Source organism: Eumetopias jubatus, unplaced genomic scaffold (assembly GCF_037043125.1).
Source record: "Eumetopias jubatus isolate StellerSeaLion01/CBP00866 unplaced genomic scaffold, mEumJub1_p1.0 scaffold_13, whole genome shotgun sequence".
NCBI lineage: Eukaryota > Metazoa > Chordata > Mammalia > Carnivora > Otariidae > Eumetopias > Eumetopias jubatus.
Genome location: NW_028274819.1, coordinates 8,347,899 through 8,363,487, shown reverse-complemented (window position 1 = coordinate 8,363,487; position 15,589 = coordinate 8,347,899). Strand labels below are relative to the sequence as shown.

The 15,589-nt window shown below is 54.0% G+C and overlaps 1 protein-coding gene across 9 annotated transcripts in view; it reads left to right on the top strand.

Moving 5' to 3' along the window:
* MARK2 (microtubule affinity regulating kinase 2) overlaps positions 1–15,589 on the top strand; it is a 55,706-nt gene that overhangs the window by 31,704 nt on the left and 8,413 nt on the right. For 8 of the 9 annotated variants that reach the window (XM_028118126.2, XM_028118127.2, XM_028118124.2 and 5 more), the window contains exons 2-11: positions 8,511–8,690; positions 8,890–8,943; positions 11,816–11,864; positions 12,179–12,244; positions 12,333–12,403; positions 12,622–12,678; positions 13,361–13,597; positions 14,303–14,422; positions 14,528–14,627; positions 14,705–14,817. In XM_028118126.2, coding sequence (XP_027973927.1) covers positions 8,511–8,690; positions 8,890–8,943; positions 11,816–11,864; positions 12,179–12,244; positions 12,333–12,403; positions 12,622–12,678; positions 13,361–13,597; positions 14,303–14,422; positions 14,528–14,627; positions 14,705–14,817 — 1,047 coding nt within the window. Of the gene's footprint in view, positions 1–3,579; positions 3,742–8,510; positions 8,691–8,889; positions 8,944–11,815; positions 11,865–12,178; positions 12,245–12,332; positions 12,404–12,621; positions 12,679–13,360; positions 13,598–14,302; positions 14,423–14,527; positions 14,628–14,704; positions 14,818–15,589 lie in introns of those variants that run through there. The other variant, XM_028118132.2, reaches the window with a different exon arrangement.

The window sequence follows — 15,589 nt, the reverse complement described above, 5'->3', positions numbered from 1 at the left end:
GCTGACTCTCTCCTGTGATATGGAGGAACTTGTTGGTCTCCATGGTTACAGTAACCCACTGGTACGGGCGGCGCCGAATAGAGCGTGAGGCTGGCAGTGTGAGCTTCCCCCAGCCCTTGGCACCATGTGGTACTGGTATGTCGGCTGTTTCTTGGACCTCTTCTGGGAGGAAGGAGTTAAGGGGCCCACGAGGAGAGGAAAAGCAGACACACCTTCCTCCTCCTCTGGGCTGCTTAGAAGCCAGAGGCCTGGCTGCCTTCTTATTCACCCGCTCCTCTTGGCAAGAGCGGTTTTAAGTTAGGAAAGAGGGTCCTTTTTGCCTGACAGCCCAGCCATGCTAGAAATTTGACTTTTCTCTGTTCCAGAAGCAATACCAGCTTTACTCCACTGGTGCTTGTTGTCAAGTTCTTAGAGATGATAGCTCTTCTCTGGGCTTAGAGGACCCCTTGAGATGGGAAGCAGGTTCCTATCCGAAAGAAAAGCGAGATCATAGGAAACACCGTGCCCTGGGCAGTGCGGCCCACACTGGCGTGCATTTTTCGTTTCATCTTCATGCTGATCTTGTGAAGTTGTTACAGGTGGTGTCCGCATGTCCCAAATGAGGAAACTGAGATCTAGAGAAGTCAAGGAATCTTAGTCGTGCTCAGTGACCTAGTAAGGAGCAAAAGCAAGGCTCCCACCCCAGGCCCATTAGCCTCCGGAGCTCTGTCATGCTATCCTGCCTCCCTTACTAAGTAAGCAGAGATACTGTGGTGAGTCTAATATACTATACAGTTCCCTCTTCTAAGTTTCTAGAAGGCAGGAACCAGATCTTTCTGAACTTTGCAACTAGCCCTGGCTCCAGAGGTAGGCACTCAACAGAGGTTTGCTGAATTAGCAACAGTAATTGGGGATTGAGATAGAGACCAGACCCCAGTGAGCAGATTCTCAGGGACGAAATTTGGTACTGGAAGCTGGTAAACCTCTGGTTGCTCAGTAGAATCCACTCTGTTTGAGGAAGAGCCCAGCATTTCAAGTGGCTTAGAAGGCAGGAGATGAGGGGTGAGCATTGTATTGTGGCGTCCATGCATGCAGGGGAGTGAGCTGGAGGTGCTGGCTCCATTCTGGTCACACTCCAGGTCAGTTCTTGCCTGCTGGTCCTCCCAGGCATGTGCTGGCTCCTGCCATGGCTGCTTTGAGGCCTGCAGGCTGCTTCCCTCCTGGCCCAGGCTGCAGTGCTGGTCCCCCTGCCTTGGGGTAAGGCTTGCAGCTCGAAAAGCTAGCATGAAGTGACCCACCTGCTTTGGGCTTCAGGCCTCAGTTGCCAGCTCTGCAGGTGTCCTCTGTCAGGGGGCATCTGCCCCAGCTAGAAGGCGGGAGCAACCCTCTGACACTCTGACACAGCCCCACCTCCCTTCTGCACCACTGTATTAAGGGAAGGTGAGGGTCTCCCAGGGGAAGCCATCACAGTTAATTTTGGGGGTTACATTTCCACTGGTCAGTACTTCCCCCAGCCTTATGAGATCTCTCCTACCCTCAGTGCTCCTCGGGTTTCTTGACTCTTGGCAGTTGAGAGTGACAGTTGCTCAGGATTAAAGGATGCAAAGAGGGTTCCTGGATGCAGTGAAGGAGGAAGGGTTAAAGAACTAGCCATTTGCCACGGCCATGTGACTTGTCAGCTCAGTCATACCCATTTCTCCCCAGCATCTCTGTGGTCAGTGCTCGGTACTTCCTCAGTTTACAAAACCCCTTACTGCTTCCCACAAACAGGATTGAGGAAACAACCTTTCTGTCACATTGCAGAACCCTAGGGACTGGAAAAATGAAGCCGTTTGATCCTGTTCTGGCCTCTGAGTGAAGGGGCAGGTGGTTGCAGGCAAGCCTGAGCCCAGGGTCCAGAATAAACCCTAAGCTCTTGCACTGAGATCAGGGCCCACTTTGAAGAGGGGTGACTGTGGGACCCCCTGGGTACGTCCTCACAGCAGCCCTACACACTGGCCTGAGCCAGACACTGGCGTTCCTGTTGGCCTAGGCATCTTCCCCACCCCCCACCTCCCACCCCGCTTCCTTATCTTCTTTTGGGGGAAGCCAGCAAAGGGGACCGTGAGGAACAGCAGAGTGCTGACCTGGGTACAAAAGCCCTGGGCTCCAGTCCCAGCTCTGTGCGGGGAGGCTGTGGGATCTTGGGCCAGTCTCATAACCTCTGTGCTTTCTCATCTGTGACGTGAGGATGCTACCTACAGGTGTGGAGAACGTAGGGAATATGTGGCAGCAGAAGACAGTGTCAGAAATGTCGAATGTGTTGATCAGAGCTCCTGTGTAAGGCAAACACTGAGTGGCATGGTCTCCCTGGTATCTGCTCAGGTGCTGGGAGGGCACAGAGGAGGCTTTGCCCTTCTCTAGAGGGGTTTATGGCCTACCAGCATGAGATCTTTCAAGAGTTGCTTAGTGGGAAAGAGCCTAGCCTAGAGATACGGAATGAATTCGAAGTAGAGCCAGAAGAAAGGAGCCAGAAGAAAGGCGTGACCGGAACGCAGAACTCAGACAAGGAAGAGCTCCAGTCGCCCCGAGTTAGCAGATGCCCAGACGGGAGAGCTTTGCAGGAGGAAGGTGTGAAGACCAGCGTCCCTGCTGTCCCTGGCCCTCAAAGTTCGTAAAGCAGTGTTGTTGGGGTGGGAGGGGGGGTGATGGAGACTTGTCGGAGGCTGGGCAGGAACCTAGGGATGGACTCCCAGAATCAGGGCTGGAAGGGACTTAGAGGGACATTTGATTGGTTCCCCATCTTTGGGGCAAGTTTTAGAATTCAATGTCTTATTCAATCAGTGACAAAGGTTTTTAGTCTAGAACCCATCAACCTCTAAAGGGGCTTCACAGGGTGCCTGAACTCCCTGAAATTACATCCAGAATATTTTGTGTATAAGTGGAATGTGCATTTTTCTGAGGTAAACACTGCTTTTTGTGAAGCAGGAGGTCCGTCTGCCACTGTTAGATTGCTGGTTTCTGCCTAACCCCCTTCTTGTTGTCGCATGGGTGGCTGGCTGGTCTTTGGCAAGGCTGCTCCTCCGGGTCAGCCGGCCTGATTCACACATACTCCTCCCGGCCAGTTGGAGCCCCCCCCGCCCCCGCCGCCCAGGTCCCACCTGCTGCGGGAGAGGGTGAGAAGGACTTTATGACAGCCCTGGCCGGAGCAGAGCCTCCTCACCCTCTCCCAGCTGTTACCCAGCAAAGCACCTTGGGGAGGGTGGGGCAGCCCACTTCCGGGGAGGGGGAGGGGGAGGGGGAGGGAGAAGGAAGTTGATCTAAACCCGCCTCTCTCTCTGTCTCCCTTCCTTCCCGGTGCCTGCCTGCCCCTTTCTTCCCACCTTGCTCCCGTGTTGGTGTCGTGTTGGTGTCGTGTCCTGGGACTGCATGCGTTTTCTGGCCACCAGACCCTGGCCTGCCGGAAGCTGTGGGGCTTTTTGTCCCTGTTGCTCTCCTTGCCAAGCCCGGTCTCTCTCTGCTAGTGGTGGTTTCGGTTGCGACACAGTCCAGGTTCCCAGGCAGGAGCCGCTCGGGCCTGGCTGCCTCACTCTTTTTCACTGAGGAGGTGGTGGAAGGTGTCGCCTGCTTCGGCTGAGTAAGGGTGGCTGGCAGAGCCGGCAGCCCCCGCCCTGGGCCAGGCTCTTGCCGGCCTCTGTACTTTGCCCTCGCTGCCTGACAGGTTCTGCTGTGGGCTCTGCTGAATGGAAGTTGCTGGTAGTCCTTGTCCCTTTCTCCAGCCGGGTATGTTTTCCCCTTTTCTGCTGTGGGATTGCCCCCTTCCTCTCCCCTCCCACCCCAAACACAGGATCTTTAAAGAACTGCTGAATGGAGCCAGGCGCTAGCACAGGTAGTAAAATTCATGGAAAGAGGCACTGGCTGGGAAAGGAAGGGGGGCAAATGCCGGAAGAAGAGTCCCAGAGGTTGAGTCAGCAGGCGCACCCAGAGTGAGAGGAGGGGGCAGGTGACAGGTGGAGGCCCTGGGGGGGGGGGGGCGGTGCTCAGGTGTTCCAGCGAGGGGAGACTGGGATCTGGGGCGGGTGCACTGGGCCGCTGCCCAAGGGACCCTTTTCTTCCCACGGTGCCCAGGCTTACTTTGCCTCTGGCCGGGGAGTACCTGCCTATCACCCCTCCCAGCCCTGGGGAAGTCTCAGGACACTTGAGGCCAGGCCTGAATGCAGAGCCCCGCAGCACGGGCTCTTCTAGGGGAGAACTGTTGGTAGGTGCCCCCAGCGTTAGGGAAGGGGCCCTGCCTACCTGAGTCAGCGCTGGGCCTCAGGGGTGGAGGCTGTCTTCCTGGCGAACCTGGCAACACGCCTAAGGCTGAGTTTGGAGATCCCAGGTTGAAGGGCCTGCTAGATAGAAGCCTCTTTCTTTTCTCCCCGGGTCCTATATTGCACCTCTCTTGTTGAGCCTCCAAAGCTGTTCACATCCCACTTCTGAGTCAGGCCTGCTAAGTCACCTGTGTGGTCTGCCGTCGGTTCCAAATATGGCCTCGCAGGGTGACCCCCTGTTCTTTCTGAAGGCTACCTGAGACTCGTGCTGGCAACTTGCAACAGACTTCCTCAGATTTGTAGGCTCTGACTGTGGGGTGCTGTGGGCCAGGGCTTTGGGAATGTCTGGCGTTCCTCGTACTGTGAACAGGGAGGACAGAGGTGGGGGGAAGAGCGGGGCTTTAGCCGGAGCCTGGTTCGTTGGCCCAGAAGGGTAGCCGGTGCTCAGCCCCCAACCTGGCGGTGAGATCTGGATCCAGGCCGAGTGGGCCTAGTGAGGACCACAGAAGAGACGGTTCTGAAGGGTTCTCTGAACGCTTACCTCCACTTCAGCCTTCAGGGCAGCCACGTCCTGTGGGGCCACGGTCCAAGAAACATTCTCTGCTGGAGACTTTTTCCTTTCTTCACTCCCTTTCTCTGTTTGCTTCCCTGGGCTCTCCTCACCTTGGCCCCCATGCCTGCTATGGGAAGTGTCTCAGAGGAGAGGTGAAAAGGAGGGAGGGAAAGGCTACAGTCTTTGGGCTTTGAGTCCTGACATTTGGGTGATTTCAGTCCTGAAAGGGGAGCCGGAGGATCAAGGATCACAGGCCAGTGTTCCTGCTTCTCTGGGTCCTGGACAAGTTGAACCTTCTCTCTTTCTGTTCCGGGTGCCTGGCTTGGGACCAGCCTTTCACAGCTGCCCTGTTTGGTCACCTCCTGTGGAGGCTAGAAGTGCTGGTGCAGGCTAGCAACATGGGCCAGAGGGGAGGGCGTCCACAGCTCAGCCTGGACCCCTCTCCAGTGGGGAGGGCCAGAACATCTCTTATGGCCTTGGCCCCCACTGGGCGACCGCTGGCTTAGGAGGGCTCCACTCAGAGGTGGAAGTCTTGTTGACAAAGGGACCTTTGACTTTGCAGACAGTAGTATTTGGGAACTAAAAATAATAGTGGTTGCTCTTCATTGAGCACCGGATAAAGCATTTGACATGTGTTCTCTCACCTAACGTGAAGTAGGCAATATTTTATCACTTTACAGACGAGGAAACTAATGCTAATAAGTGGGGGAGTCAGGACTTGAACCTGGTTCTGCTAGACAGAGCTCCCTGGCACCCACTAGACCATCTCCTGACACAGGTGCGTGGGGTCACGCTGCGCTGGTCCTCTCTTGGATGGTTTCCTTCCCCCTTTGTAATAATCTCATCTCCCTCTTAAGGATGGTGTTGATAATAATAGAGTTAGCATGTGTTGAGTCATTGGCAGACTTAGGTTTTGGACACTAGCAGTTTGTCCCTGGCATTTGCACTCTTAACCACACCTCTGTACCCCTGTAAGGAGGGAGGTGGATGGCAGAGCCCCTCTTGTGGTTATTGATGTGCTTGAGGTCTGCTGAGCCTCACGGGCAATGCTGTCCTGCTGGGCCACACAGACCAGCCCTGAGGGCCAGAAGCACCAAGAGGGAGGCGCAGAGCAGAGGTTGGGAAGGGCAGTAGGATTCCCAGATTTGGCTTCAGAGGGGCAGAGGGCCCAAATCTTCAAGTCAACAGTAAATTCCTATTAACAGTTTTGAGGGCTTGGAGACTGCCAAGCTCTTGCTGCCTTTGGTTCATATCCTCAGAAAAGAGGGGAGTGACAAGAAACTTAGGGGGTGAATGGGAGGTTGCCAAGGACACTTTGCCACCCATCTTCCTCTCGTGGGAGCTGGGTCAGAGGGAAGATTTTCCCTGTTCATGGCCCCTGAGGCAGACCAGGTAGGGCGGTAGGCAGTCTAGCAGCACTTGCTGGGAGGATGGGGCTGAGAAGAGGTAGGCCACGGAGGCCTGGCCTTCAGGACCCTGATGGAGGGGGCTCAGGGTACCCTTTGGTAGACTGAGCCCAAGGCAGGTACCCGCAGGGCCTAGGAATGCCCTTCTCTCCAAGGGGTGTGAATCCTAGGGTTGCTTTGGAAGGGTAAAAAGCAGGTGTTTGAAAATCTACTGATCTAGCAAACACTGAGGACCAGCCAGAGGTAAGTGAGCAACAGGGTGTCTGAAGCACAGAGGGCAAGAGAGCTTTGTGGGCTGCGGTGGGCAGACAGCAGAGGCCCTGGGGCCTTGGTGGACTTGGGAGGGGTGGTGAGGACTCGCAGGAGAGAGAGAACATTCCCTAAAGAGCGAAGAGGTTAAAAGGGACTCTGCTGAGATGCCAGGAAGCTCTGCCTTCAAAATCGACCAGGTGCATGGGATCTTTTTTGTTTGTTTGTTTCCTCAAACGCCTAAGTCCGTGAGCTTTTGGGATCTGAGTCAGACCACTTACCCCAGCGAGCCAGCAGCTACTGTGCAGAGAGAAAGAAAGGCCCTCCGTTGACACAAGTAAGAAGGGGGAAACGTCAGCAGGCTATTTGCTTTGTGTTCTTGTTTTTCTGCCTGGAAAGCATCTGATGAGGGAAGCAAGCTTCTTGCAAGGAACCCTGGACAGTTCCTTGGGTGGCGTGGCAAGTCCTTTCTTTTCCCTGTGGTTGTGGAGGGCTTCACGACAGGCCAGCCCGAAGGGGCCGTGAGAGGAAGAACTTGGACTCACACTTCTGGTCACCCTGCTCTCCTCCACATTATGTCCTTGAAGTTTCCAAGGTAGCTCTGGCTGGTTCTGGGATGAGGGTCTGGCAGCACTTTGTCCCATATGGCATCAGGCATCATTTCCCTTTGAGAGGTAAATCAGGGCTCCAAATGAGACTTAGGCCAGACTCTTTAACACTTTTATTCAAATGTAATTCATATGCCACACAATTCACCCGTTTAAAGTGTACAATTAAGTGACTTTGAGTAAATTCACAGAGTGATATAGCCATCACCACAATCAACAGTTCATTAGGACACATTCATTAGCACAGAAAGAAGCCCCACACCCCTTAGTTGTCACCCCTAAATCCCCACCCTCCTCAGTCCTAGACTAATCTGTCTCTGTGGATTTGCCTAGTCTGAACATTTCAAGTAAATGGAATCATACAACGTGTGGTCCTTTGTGACCAGCTTTGTTCATTTAGCATCCTGTTTTCAAGATTCTTCCATGTCGTAGCAGGTGTCGCTGCTTTTTATTGCCGACGAAGAGTCCGCTGTGTGCCTTATTTCCATAGTGTGTTTCTCCATTTCTCAATTAATGGACATGGGCGTGGTTTCTACTCTGGGGCTTTTGTGAGCGTGGGATGTTACGAACGCACATCGGTGGGATGTCCGTTCCATTCCTCTGAGGTGTGCACCGAGGAGCAGAGCCACCGGCTCACTAGCAACTCCGTGTAGTCGTCTGAGGAGCATGCACGTCTTGATGTAAACCTGCGTTTTCGTCTGGGTCGTACGGTTTTTGTGTTCCGTGTCTGTAGCTGTTCAGTGCCGTGGCCATCACTGCTGCTTTGTCACACCCTTGTTCGAGCGACGGGCTATCTGAGGGCAGATGGTCACCTTGCTCAGACCCTGTTGTTGAGTTTGTTCACGGCACAAGTTTCATTGAGCATCTGTCCTAACTCCGATCGTGTAGGTGCTGGGATGTGTCAGTGAATAAATGACGTATGCCTGCCTTCATGAGCTTCCATTCTTATCGGGATCGACAACAAATGAATGTAAAGTGATAGATAATAAAAGTAAAGGTGACGTGTTGGATGGTGATGAGTGCTTTGAAGTTAATCCTGACTGTTGGGCTCCTGGGACTTTGCCTCGCCGCCTTGTCCTGGCATGAACAGGCTGCAGGGAGGCCAGCAGGAGGCGCTCGCCCACAGGAGGCCGAGGGGCTGCTGGGTTATTGCCGCAAGCGGCGGGTGGGACAGCACAGGTCCCGAGCTCCCACACCCACAGCACGCTGGACTGGACTGTACGCTCTGCTCTCTTGGGATGAAGACTGGCTCGTTTCTCCTCTCCTCCCCCCCCTGCCTTCCGATCCTCTGCCTGCCTGCCAGCCCCCTGCAGTCTGCCCCTACTCCCCCAGCCTCTTGGGTTTTTTGTGGAGAGCTAAGGGCAAGGGAGTGGGGAACTGAGAGGGCGGCGTCCGGAAAGGTGTGCCTGTCTCCACCCTGCAGCCCACCCTGGGACACCTCGACCCCAAGCCCAGCAGTAAGTCCAACATGCTGCGGGGCCGCAACTCAGCCGCCTCTGCTGACGAGCAGCCCCACATTGGCAACTACCGACTCCTTAAGACCATTGGCAAGGGTAACTTCGCCAAGGTGAAGCTGGCCCGGCACATCCTGACCGGGAAGGAGGTGAGCTCTGGGGGCTGGGCGCGGTGGGACAACTGCCGCAGCCACCCTCTTGTTGTCAGGTGGAAATGCCGTCGGGTCGAATGGAAGTGTTGAGAGGGAGGAGGCAGAAGGAGGTGGAAATACAGAGGAGGAGGGAGAGTTGAGTCCTGGGTTCAGCCTGCTCAGAGAGGGAATCGGGGGCTTTTTGTCTCCTGTGCAGGTAGCTGTGAAGATCATTGACAAGACTCAACTGAACTCCTCCAGCCTCCAGAAGGTAAGCACACAGCACCTTCTGTTCCTTTCTAAACCTCTCTTCAGGGGTCAGTGATCTACTGACCCCAGGTGGGCCTGCCCTTGAATCCTTAACTTAAAAATCTCTGGTCATTTCACTGTCTCCGCTGCTCCATGGCTCTGCTCCCTATGGGGCTCTGATCGTGTCCACCACGTTGACCCCTCCTGGGTGGGCTTCCTGGCCACAGGCACTGGCTCTTTCAAAGTCTTTCTGCCCTTCCCCACCATTTGGCCTATCTATCTGACCTACTTCCTGCATCTTGTTATCTTCTGGCCCGTGGCCAGCCCTATGCAAAAACACACGTTCGTAGCCATTACTAGAAACATGCGTTTGGTGACTCCAAGATCTGGAATGATCCAAAGGAGTGGCTCTAGACGTACAGGGATAAGAGGAGGCAGGGAGGCCTGCCACCACATTTGTGCCAGCTACAGTTTTAGGGGATGTGGGTATGGAAGACTGCGGTTTTTAGAAGCTAAACTCCACAGTCTCAAGGCCGTGCCAGTTTGTGCAGATTAAGGACAGGTACTCCCGATTTGCTTTCTCACTTCTAGGCTCCTCTTGGCTAAAAGTCAAGTCATTTGCATGTACTGTTCGCTAGGTGAAGTTGAACTTTTCCTTCCCTCCTTGACTTACAGTGGGAAACTGGGGTCTGTGTTAGCTAGCTCCTCGGGTGGGAACTCATGCCCCCTGGTTGGGAAACTATGAAGAGCAGGTGGGGACCTGAAAAGGAGGCTCCGATTTGCATAATGGGACAGCTTGCCAGGGACGGGTTGATGTTGAACTGGAAACTCTCTGCCCTCTCTCTCCTCATCCTGGGTTCTGGCAGTTAGGGGAAGGAGGAAATCTCCCATCTGGCTCCCAAAAAGCTGCCCCTGTTTAGGTCAGTCAGATTTCCTTGTGCCCTCGTACTCCCCTGACCCTGGTTCAGATTTTCTAACCTTGATTCACCTAGTTCTTTCTGTCGTGAGGGAGACTGAGTTTTTTTTTTTTCTCCATGAGCACATTGTGTTATTTGAGTCAGGAGAGGGCATGACCTCATGCTGATAGTCAACTACAGTGGGATTGGGAGGCTTGGGACTAGGTTTGGGGGCTGGTATTTGCGAGAGGCACTCACGGACTAGCAGCATGGAGGTTGAGGTGCCCTGACACACCGGCAGCCAAAACCACGGCGTTTCCTATTTTTTGTTAGCCCTGGGGTCCCCTCAGGGTTCTTTGGTTCAGAGGAAACACTGCTGTCATCACCAGGGCTTTCCTGCTTAGAGCTTTCCGGAAGGAAGGGAAAGAGGGCTACTCTTGATATGTTGGCTCAGACCCTGCGGGGTGGAAGCCAGCTTGGTGTGGGCCATTTGGTCTTTGGTGCAGTCCAGCTTACCATATGGTAATTGCCACAGTCAGCCAGGCCGTCTTATTTCCCACCTCTTTTTTCTCTTTGCCTCTTCCTGACCAGCCGGCTGGAAGGCACCAGTGCCCGACAAATGTAGCCATTTTAAAAGCCTTTTAACACACACTGTTACCAAGGCCAATCTGATTCTGGCCAAATCGCTCTAGTTAAATTTGATCCCAGCAGTGATCCGTAAAAAAGGACAATAGTGAAGAATCTATCCCCCTCAGGGTTCTCAGCTGAGCCCAGAAAACTCCACTGTTCTCCCAGGAGAATGCCCCTTCCAGGCCAGCGGGTGTCCGGGGGGAATGTGTGTGGCGGGGGGGGGGGGGGGGTACCCTGGCCACTGCCTCCGGCCCCATTTCAGTGTTACTTCCCAGTTGCTTACCACCCCTGAGGTGGTGTCCAGGATTTTTTGCCTCTTCATCCAAGACAACTGCTGGACCAGGGAAGAAGGCGGCAAGAGAAACCTGGGCTCTAACAAGAAAAAGGAGCCAAGTTCAGAATCAGATTCCCGAAGATTGGAAAGCCTGTCTCTTCTCTCCCTATCCAGCTCACAGAAGCTCTCGGATCTCATTAAGGGGAAAAACCGTGCTCACTTGATTCCATAAACTCTATCCTGAATTAGGTCTTCAGACCTCTTCTCCCCCTGCCAGAAAAAAACCCAAAACATAACATAAACAACTAGTTCTGCTCTTTGTGCAAATGGTGAGGCCTGGAAGTTACCAAAACCCCACCTCCAGTTCTCTGGCCCCCGCAGAGGGGACTGAGTTCGTTTCTGTCATCTTTCTTTATGCAAATACATGGTTTGGAGTCCCTGATTTTGTTTCACAAAGAGAGCGTGAGTGTGTGGAGGTGGGTTTGATTAAAATTGGCATCAGCTATATATAGGAGCGGCTTCTTCTGTCACCGCCCCAGAGGCCCAGGAGAGAAGGGCCTGCCCACTAGTGCAGAGCCCTCTGACTTCTGTAAACCAGAAGATGTTGGGGGCCCCCTTCGGATTCCCCCCCCCAGCATGCGCGCGCACGCACACGCACACACACGCACACACGCACACACACACCCCAAGCTGGAGTCTGTTTTGTCACTGAACTTTAGCAGCAGCCCCGGTTCTGAATATTCATGTACATGGGCTTACATTCCCTCCTTCAGAGGCACCCAGCCAAACCCGTCTGCTGTTTGGGGTTTGGATTTGGGGACACTGCAACAGAGGGCACGTGGCTGGTCTGTCCAGATGCTGAACCCAAGGGTACAGGTCGCTGGAACCCAGCTTTCCTCCCGCTGACGCTTCTGCTCTCGTTCCCCCTCACCCGCTTCTCAGCCATCAGTGACAGGTCTGAGTGACCTGGACGGCTGCCCTATTTCTTTGCCTGTTTTCTCTTTGGGGAGAAGAATCCTAGCAGTGGCTCTGTTCGGAGGGGACCTGAGGGGAGCAAGTTAAGCAAGCATGACCCTTGGTATTTTCTTTTCTAGCTATTCCGCGAAGTAAGAATAATGAAGGTTTTGAATCATCCCAACATAGGTGAGAACCAGATGTCGTTCCTTCCTTCTTCCCCCACAGCACGGCTCCACTTCCCAGCCTGTATTCCTCCCCGAGGCATGCTATTTGCTAGAGTCTGGAGTCCTTGAGGATGCCTCTGGGGAAGCCCAGCTCAAAATCTACCTCTGCCTCTGGCACACTGGGCTGTCCTGAGTAGTGTGGCTGTCATGAGAGGAACTTGCCCTCGTGGAGGAGGGGCGGGGGCTTTTGTCCCAAGGATGCCTCTGCTCAGGTTGGGCCTCAGAGTGTGGCCCCTACTACTTCTCTGACTGGTGACTTGGCCTTTTCTTTTGTAGTTAAGTTATTTGAAGTGATCGAGACTGAGAAAACTCTGTACCTTGTCATGGAGTATGCCAGTGGAGGTAGGTGTGGGACTGCCTCTTCCTCTGTGCCCTCCCGTTTCCCAGCCCCAGTAAGCTCCGACCTAGACCCCACCCCTGTGTCTTGCAGGAGAGGTGTTTGACTACCTGGTGGCTCATGGCAGGATGAAAGAAAAAGAGGCTCGAGCCAAATTCCGCCAGGTGGGTGTGGCTCCCTTTGCAGAGTATGGGCCCGACCTCTGCCTCTTGGGATTTGGCATATAAGAAGGAGCTGCCTCTCTCACTTAGGCCTGTGGAGGGTCCTTTGGGCTTTGCCTGTCTCTGTGGCAACTTAGAACTAGGTCACGGGATCACAGGTCCGCGAGCCGCATGGCCCACCCTCAGATGCCACTGGGCTAACCCTTCTTCCTTCCTTTCAGATAGTGTCTGCTGTGCAGTACTGCCACCAGAAGTTTATTGTTCATAGAGACTTAAAGGTAAGGTACAATCTTGTGCCCTGTGTCTGAGTCGGGCTGGGTTGTTCACCCTCTGTCACCAATGACATAACCATCAGGCCCTGAGTGTTCAAGGAAACTCCAGCTTTTAATTTTTTGGAGATGATGAGGAAGCCCCTAGGGCTGCTTCTGACACAGGCCTCACGACTGGACTTAGATCTCATTCCAGCCAGCGAACAGAGGGTCTCCTTGCTGGGCACGTCATCTTCCAGGGCTCCCAGGCGTGGCGGGAGCATTGCAGGTTCTGCACCTTCAGGCAGCCTCGCTGCTGACCGAGGGCAGAATGTTGACTGACCCACAGCTGCTTTGTGGGTGCGCACTCGCTCAGCTCTTTCCCTGAGATGTTAGAGTGTGGACTACCTCGGAGGTTCCTGGCCCCCAAGTCCTGGCAGACATGACTGCGATTAACCCGAGCCTGACGTGGCAGAGCCCCCAGAACCCCCCTCCCCGCCCCCCGCCTGCGGCTGCCTGTGTGAAGGAACCTGTGCTGCCCTTCTCCAGCCCAGCCTCTTCACAGTGACTGAAGGCCTGCCCTGGAGTTGGTGGAGAAAGTCCTGAGACTGAGGATGGCTTCCTGTTTGTGCTCCCATCCCACCCAGCTCCTTCCTGTTCAGTGGCTTACTGTGGTCCGCTTGGTCCTGACATCTTCCATCTTACCTCCCAGGCAGAAAACCTGCTCTTGGATGCTGATATGAACATTAAGATTGCAGACTTTGGCTTCAGCAACGAATTCACCTTTGGGAACAAGCTGGATACCTTCTGTGGCAGTCCCCCCTATGCTGCCCCAGAGCTCTTCCAGGGCAAAAAATACGATGGACCCGAGGTGGATGTATGGAGCCTGGGAGTTATCCTGTATACACTGGTCAGTGGATCCCTGCCTTTTGATGGACAGAACCTCAAGGTGGAGTGAATCGAAGACTTAGTTGTTTGGGTTTTTTTTAAACTTTATTTTGAGTACTCTCTACATCGAACATGGGGCTCAAACTCACAACCCCAGGATCAAGAGTCGCACACTCCACTGACTGAGGCAGCCAGGCGCCCGAGGCTTAGATCATTTTTATTGTCTCTCCTTTCCACTCTCGCCTCTGGTCTTACCCCTGACCTCTCTCACACTTGCCACCTCTACATTTTCCCCAAGCCAGAGATTCAGAGACAGGCTTGCTAAGGGTAGCAGCGGACACGGGGTCTTCTGTGCCCAGTGTAATGACCTCCATTCTTTCCTCAAGGGATGGGATAGATTGTCTGTCCGTTCACCCCTCCAAGGTGCTTGGGATGGCAGGCCTCGGGCTGGTCAAGCTAATGGGCACAGGGTATTGACCTCAGTGCCTCTCTAGTGGGGTGCCTTGTCTCGGGCTCTCTGCCTCCTGCCATGTTTCATGTATGTCTGCCTGGTCAGTCTTTAGCTCTCAGGAGCTAAAGGTTTTTTTATTAGGTTTCTTCCCTGGGCCTTGGGGTGATTTAAATTTCCCTCCTACTGGGGCACCTGGCTGGCTCAGTTGGTAGAGCAGGCGACTCTTGACCTCAGGGTCGTGAGTTCAGGCCCCACGTTGGGCGTAGAGCTTACTTAAAAAAAATAATAATAAAATAAATTTGCCTCCTACCTCAGGAGCTACGGGAACGGGTACTGAGGGGAAAATACCGCATTCCGTTCTACATGTCCACGGACTGTGAAAACCTGCTTAAGAAATTTCTCATTCTCAACCCCAGCAAGAGAGGCACTTTAGAGGTGAGCAGCCTGGAGCCCAGCTGGCTGGAAAGTCCAGGGTTCCCAGGGACACCTCCAAGCTGAGTCTCCTTCCTCCCTGCCCATACCCTTCCTTTTGCTCCCCAGCAAATCATGAAAGATCGATGGATGAATGTGGGTCACGAAGATGATGAATTAAAGCCTTATGTGGAGCCACTCCCTGACTACAAGGACCCCCGGCGGACAGGTGAGGCTCTGCTGAGTTATGAGCTTGAGCTCCCTAGGACGGAGGACCAGCCTTAACTGTATGTCCCCCCTGTGCAGAATTGATGGTGTCCATGGGTTACACACGGGAAGAGATCCAGGACTCACTGGTGGGCCAGAGGTACAACGAGGTGATGGCCACCTATCTGCTCCTGGGCTACAAGAGCTCTGAGGTGTGTGCCCCCTGCTCTGTCCCCTGCCGGCCAGCTCTGCTGTCACTAGCACCCCCGTGCTTCTGGTACCCGTTGAGGGCAGAAGCTCCTCTCTGAGTAGGTGTGCTCTTTGCTGACAAACTTTAAGCCTCAGCGCTGGTGGGTAAGGCTCTCTGGCCTTTGCTTTCACTGGTCTCCTTCATGGAATGGATAGGAAGGCTAGCGGGGTCTAGGCCTGGGCCTGGGTTTCCATGTGGGTGAGTAGATCTGGCCCCTTCTGTGTTAATAAGACTGGATCAGTTCTTTGTCTTTTTTTGGTTTTGTTTTGTTTTTAAAGATTTTATTTGAGAGAGAGCGCACGAGTGTGGGGAGAGAGGGGCCGAGGGAAAGGGTGAAGCAGACTTCCCCGCGGAGCAGGGAGCCAGACATGGGGCTCAGTCCCAGGACCCTAGGATCATGACCTGAGCTGAAGGCAGACACTAACCAACTGAGCCACCCAGGCGCCCCAGGATCAGTTCTTTGTTGATCTAGAAGTCTTTGTGTCTGTTTCCATGTGTTTGTGTCCCTCTGCATCTGGAAGTGTCCATCTCTGGGTATTTGGGTGTGTAGGTCTCTGTGCCTTTCTAGTAGGAGTCTTGAGTCTTTGTGTGGTTTCTGCCTAGTGCTTATGTCTGGCTGTGGGTATCTGTGTGCGTGTGTGTCCATCCTCCTTTCTGGTCATCTGGAGTTCTTGTGTTTGTTCTTCTCCCCATCTGGGTAACCATGTCTGTATGTGAGTCCGTGGGTTTGTGTG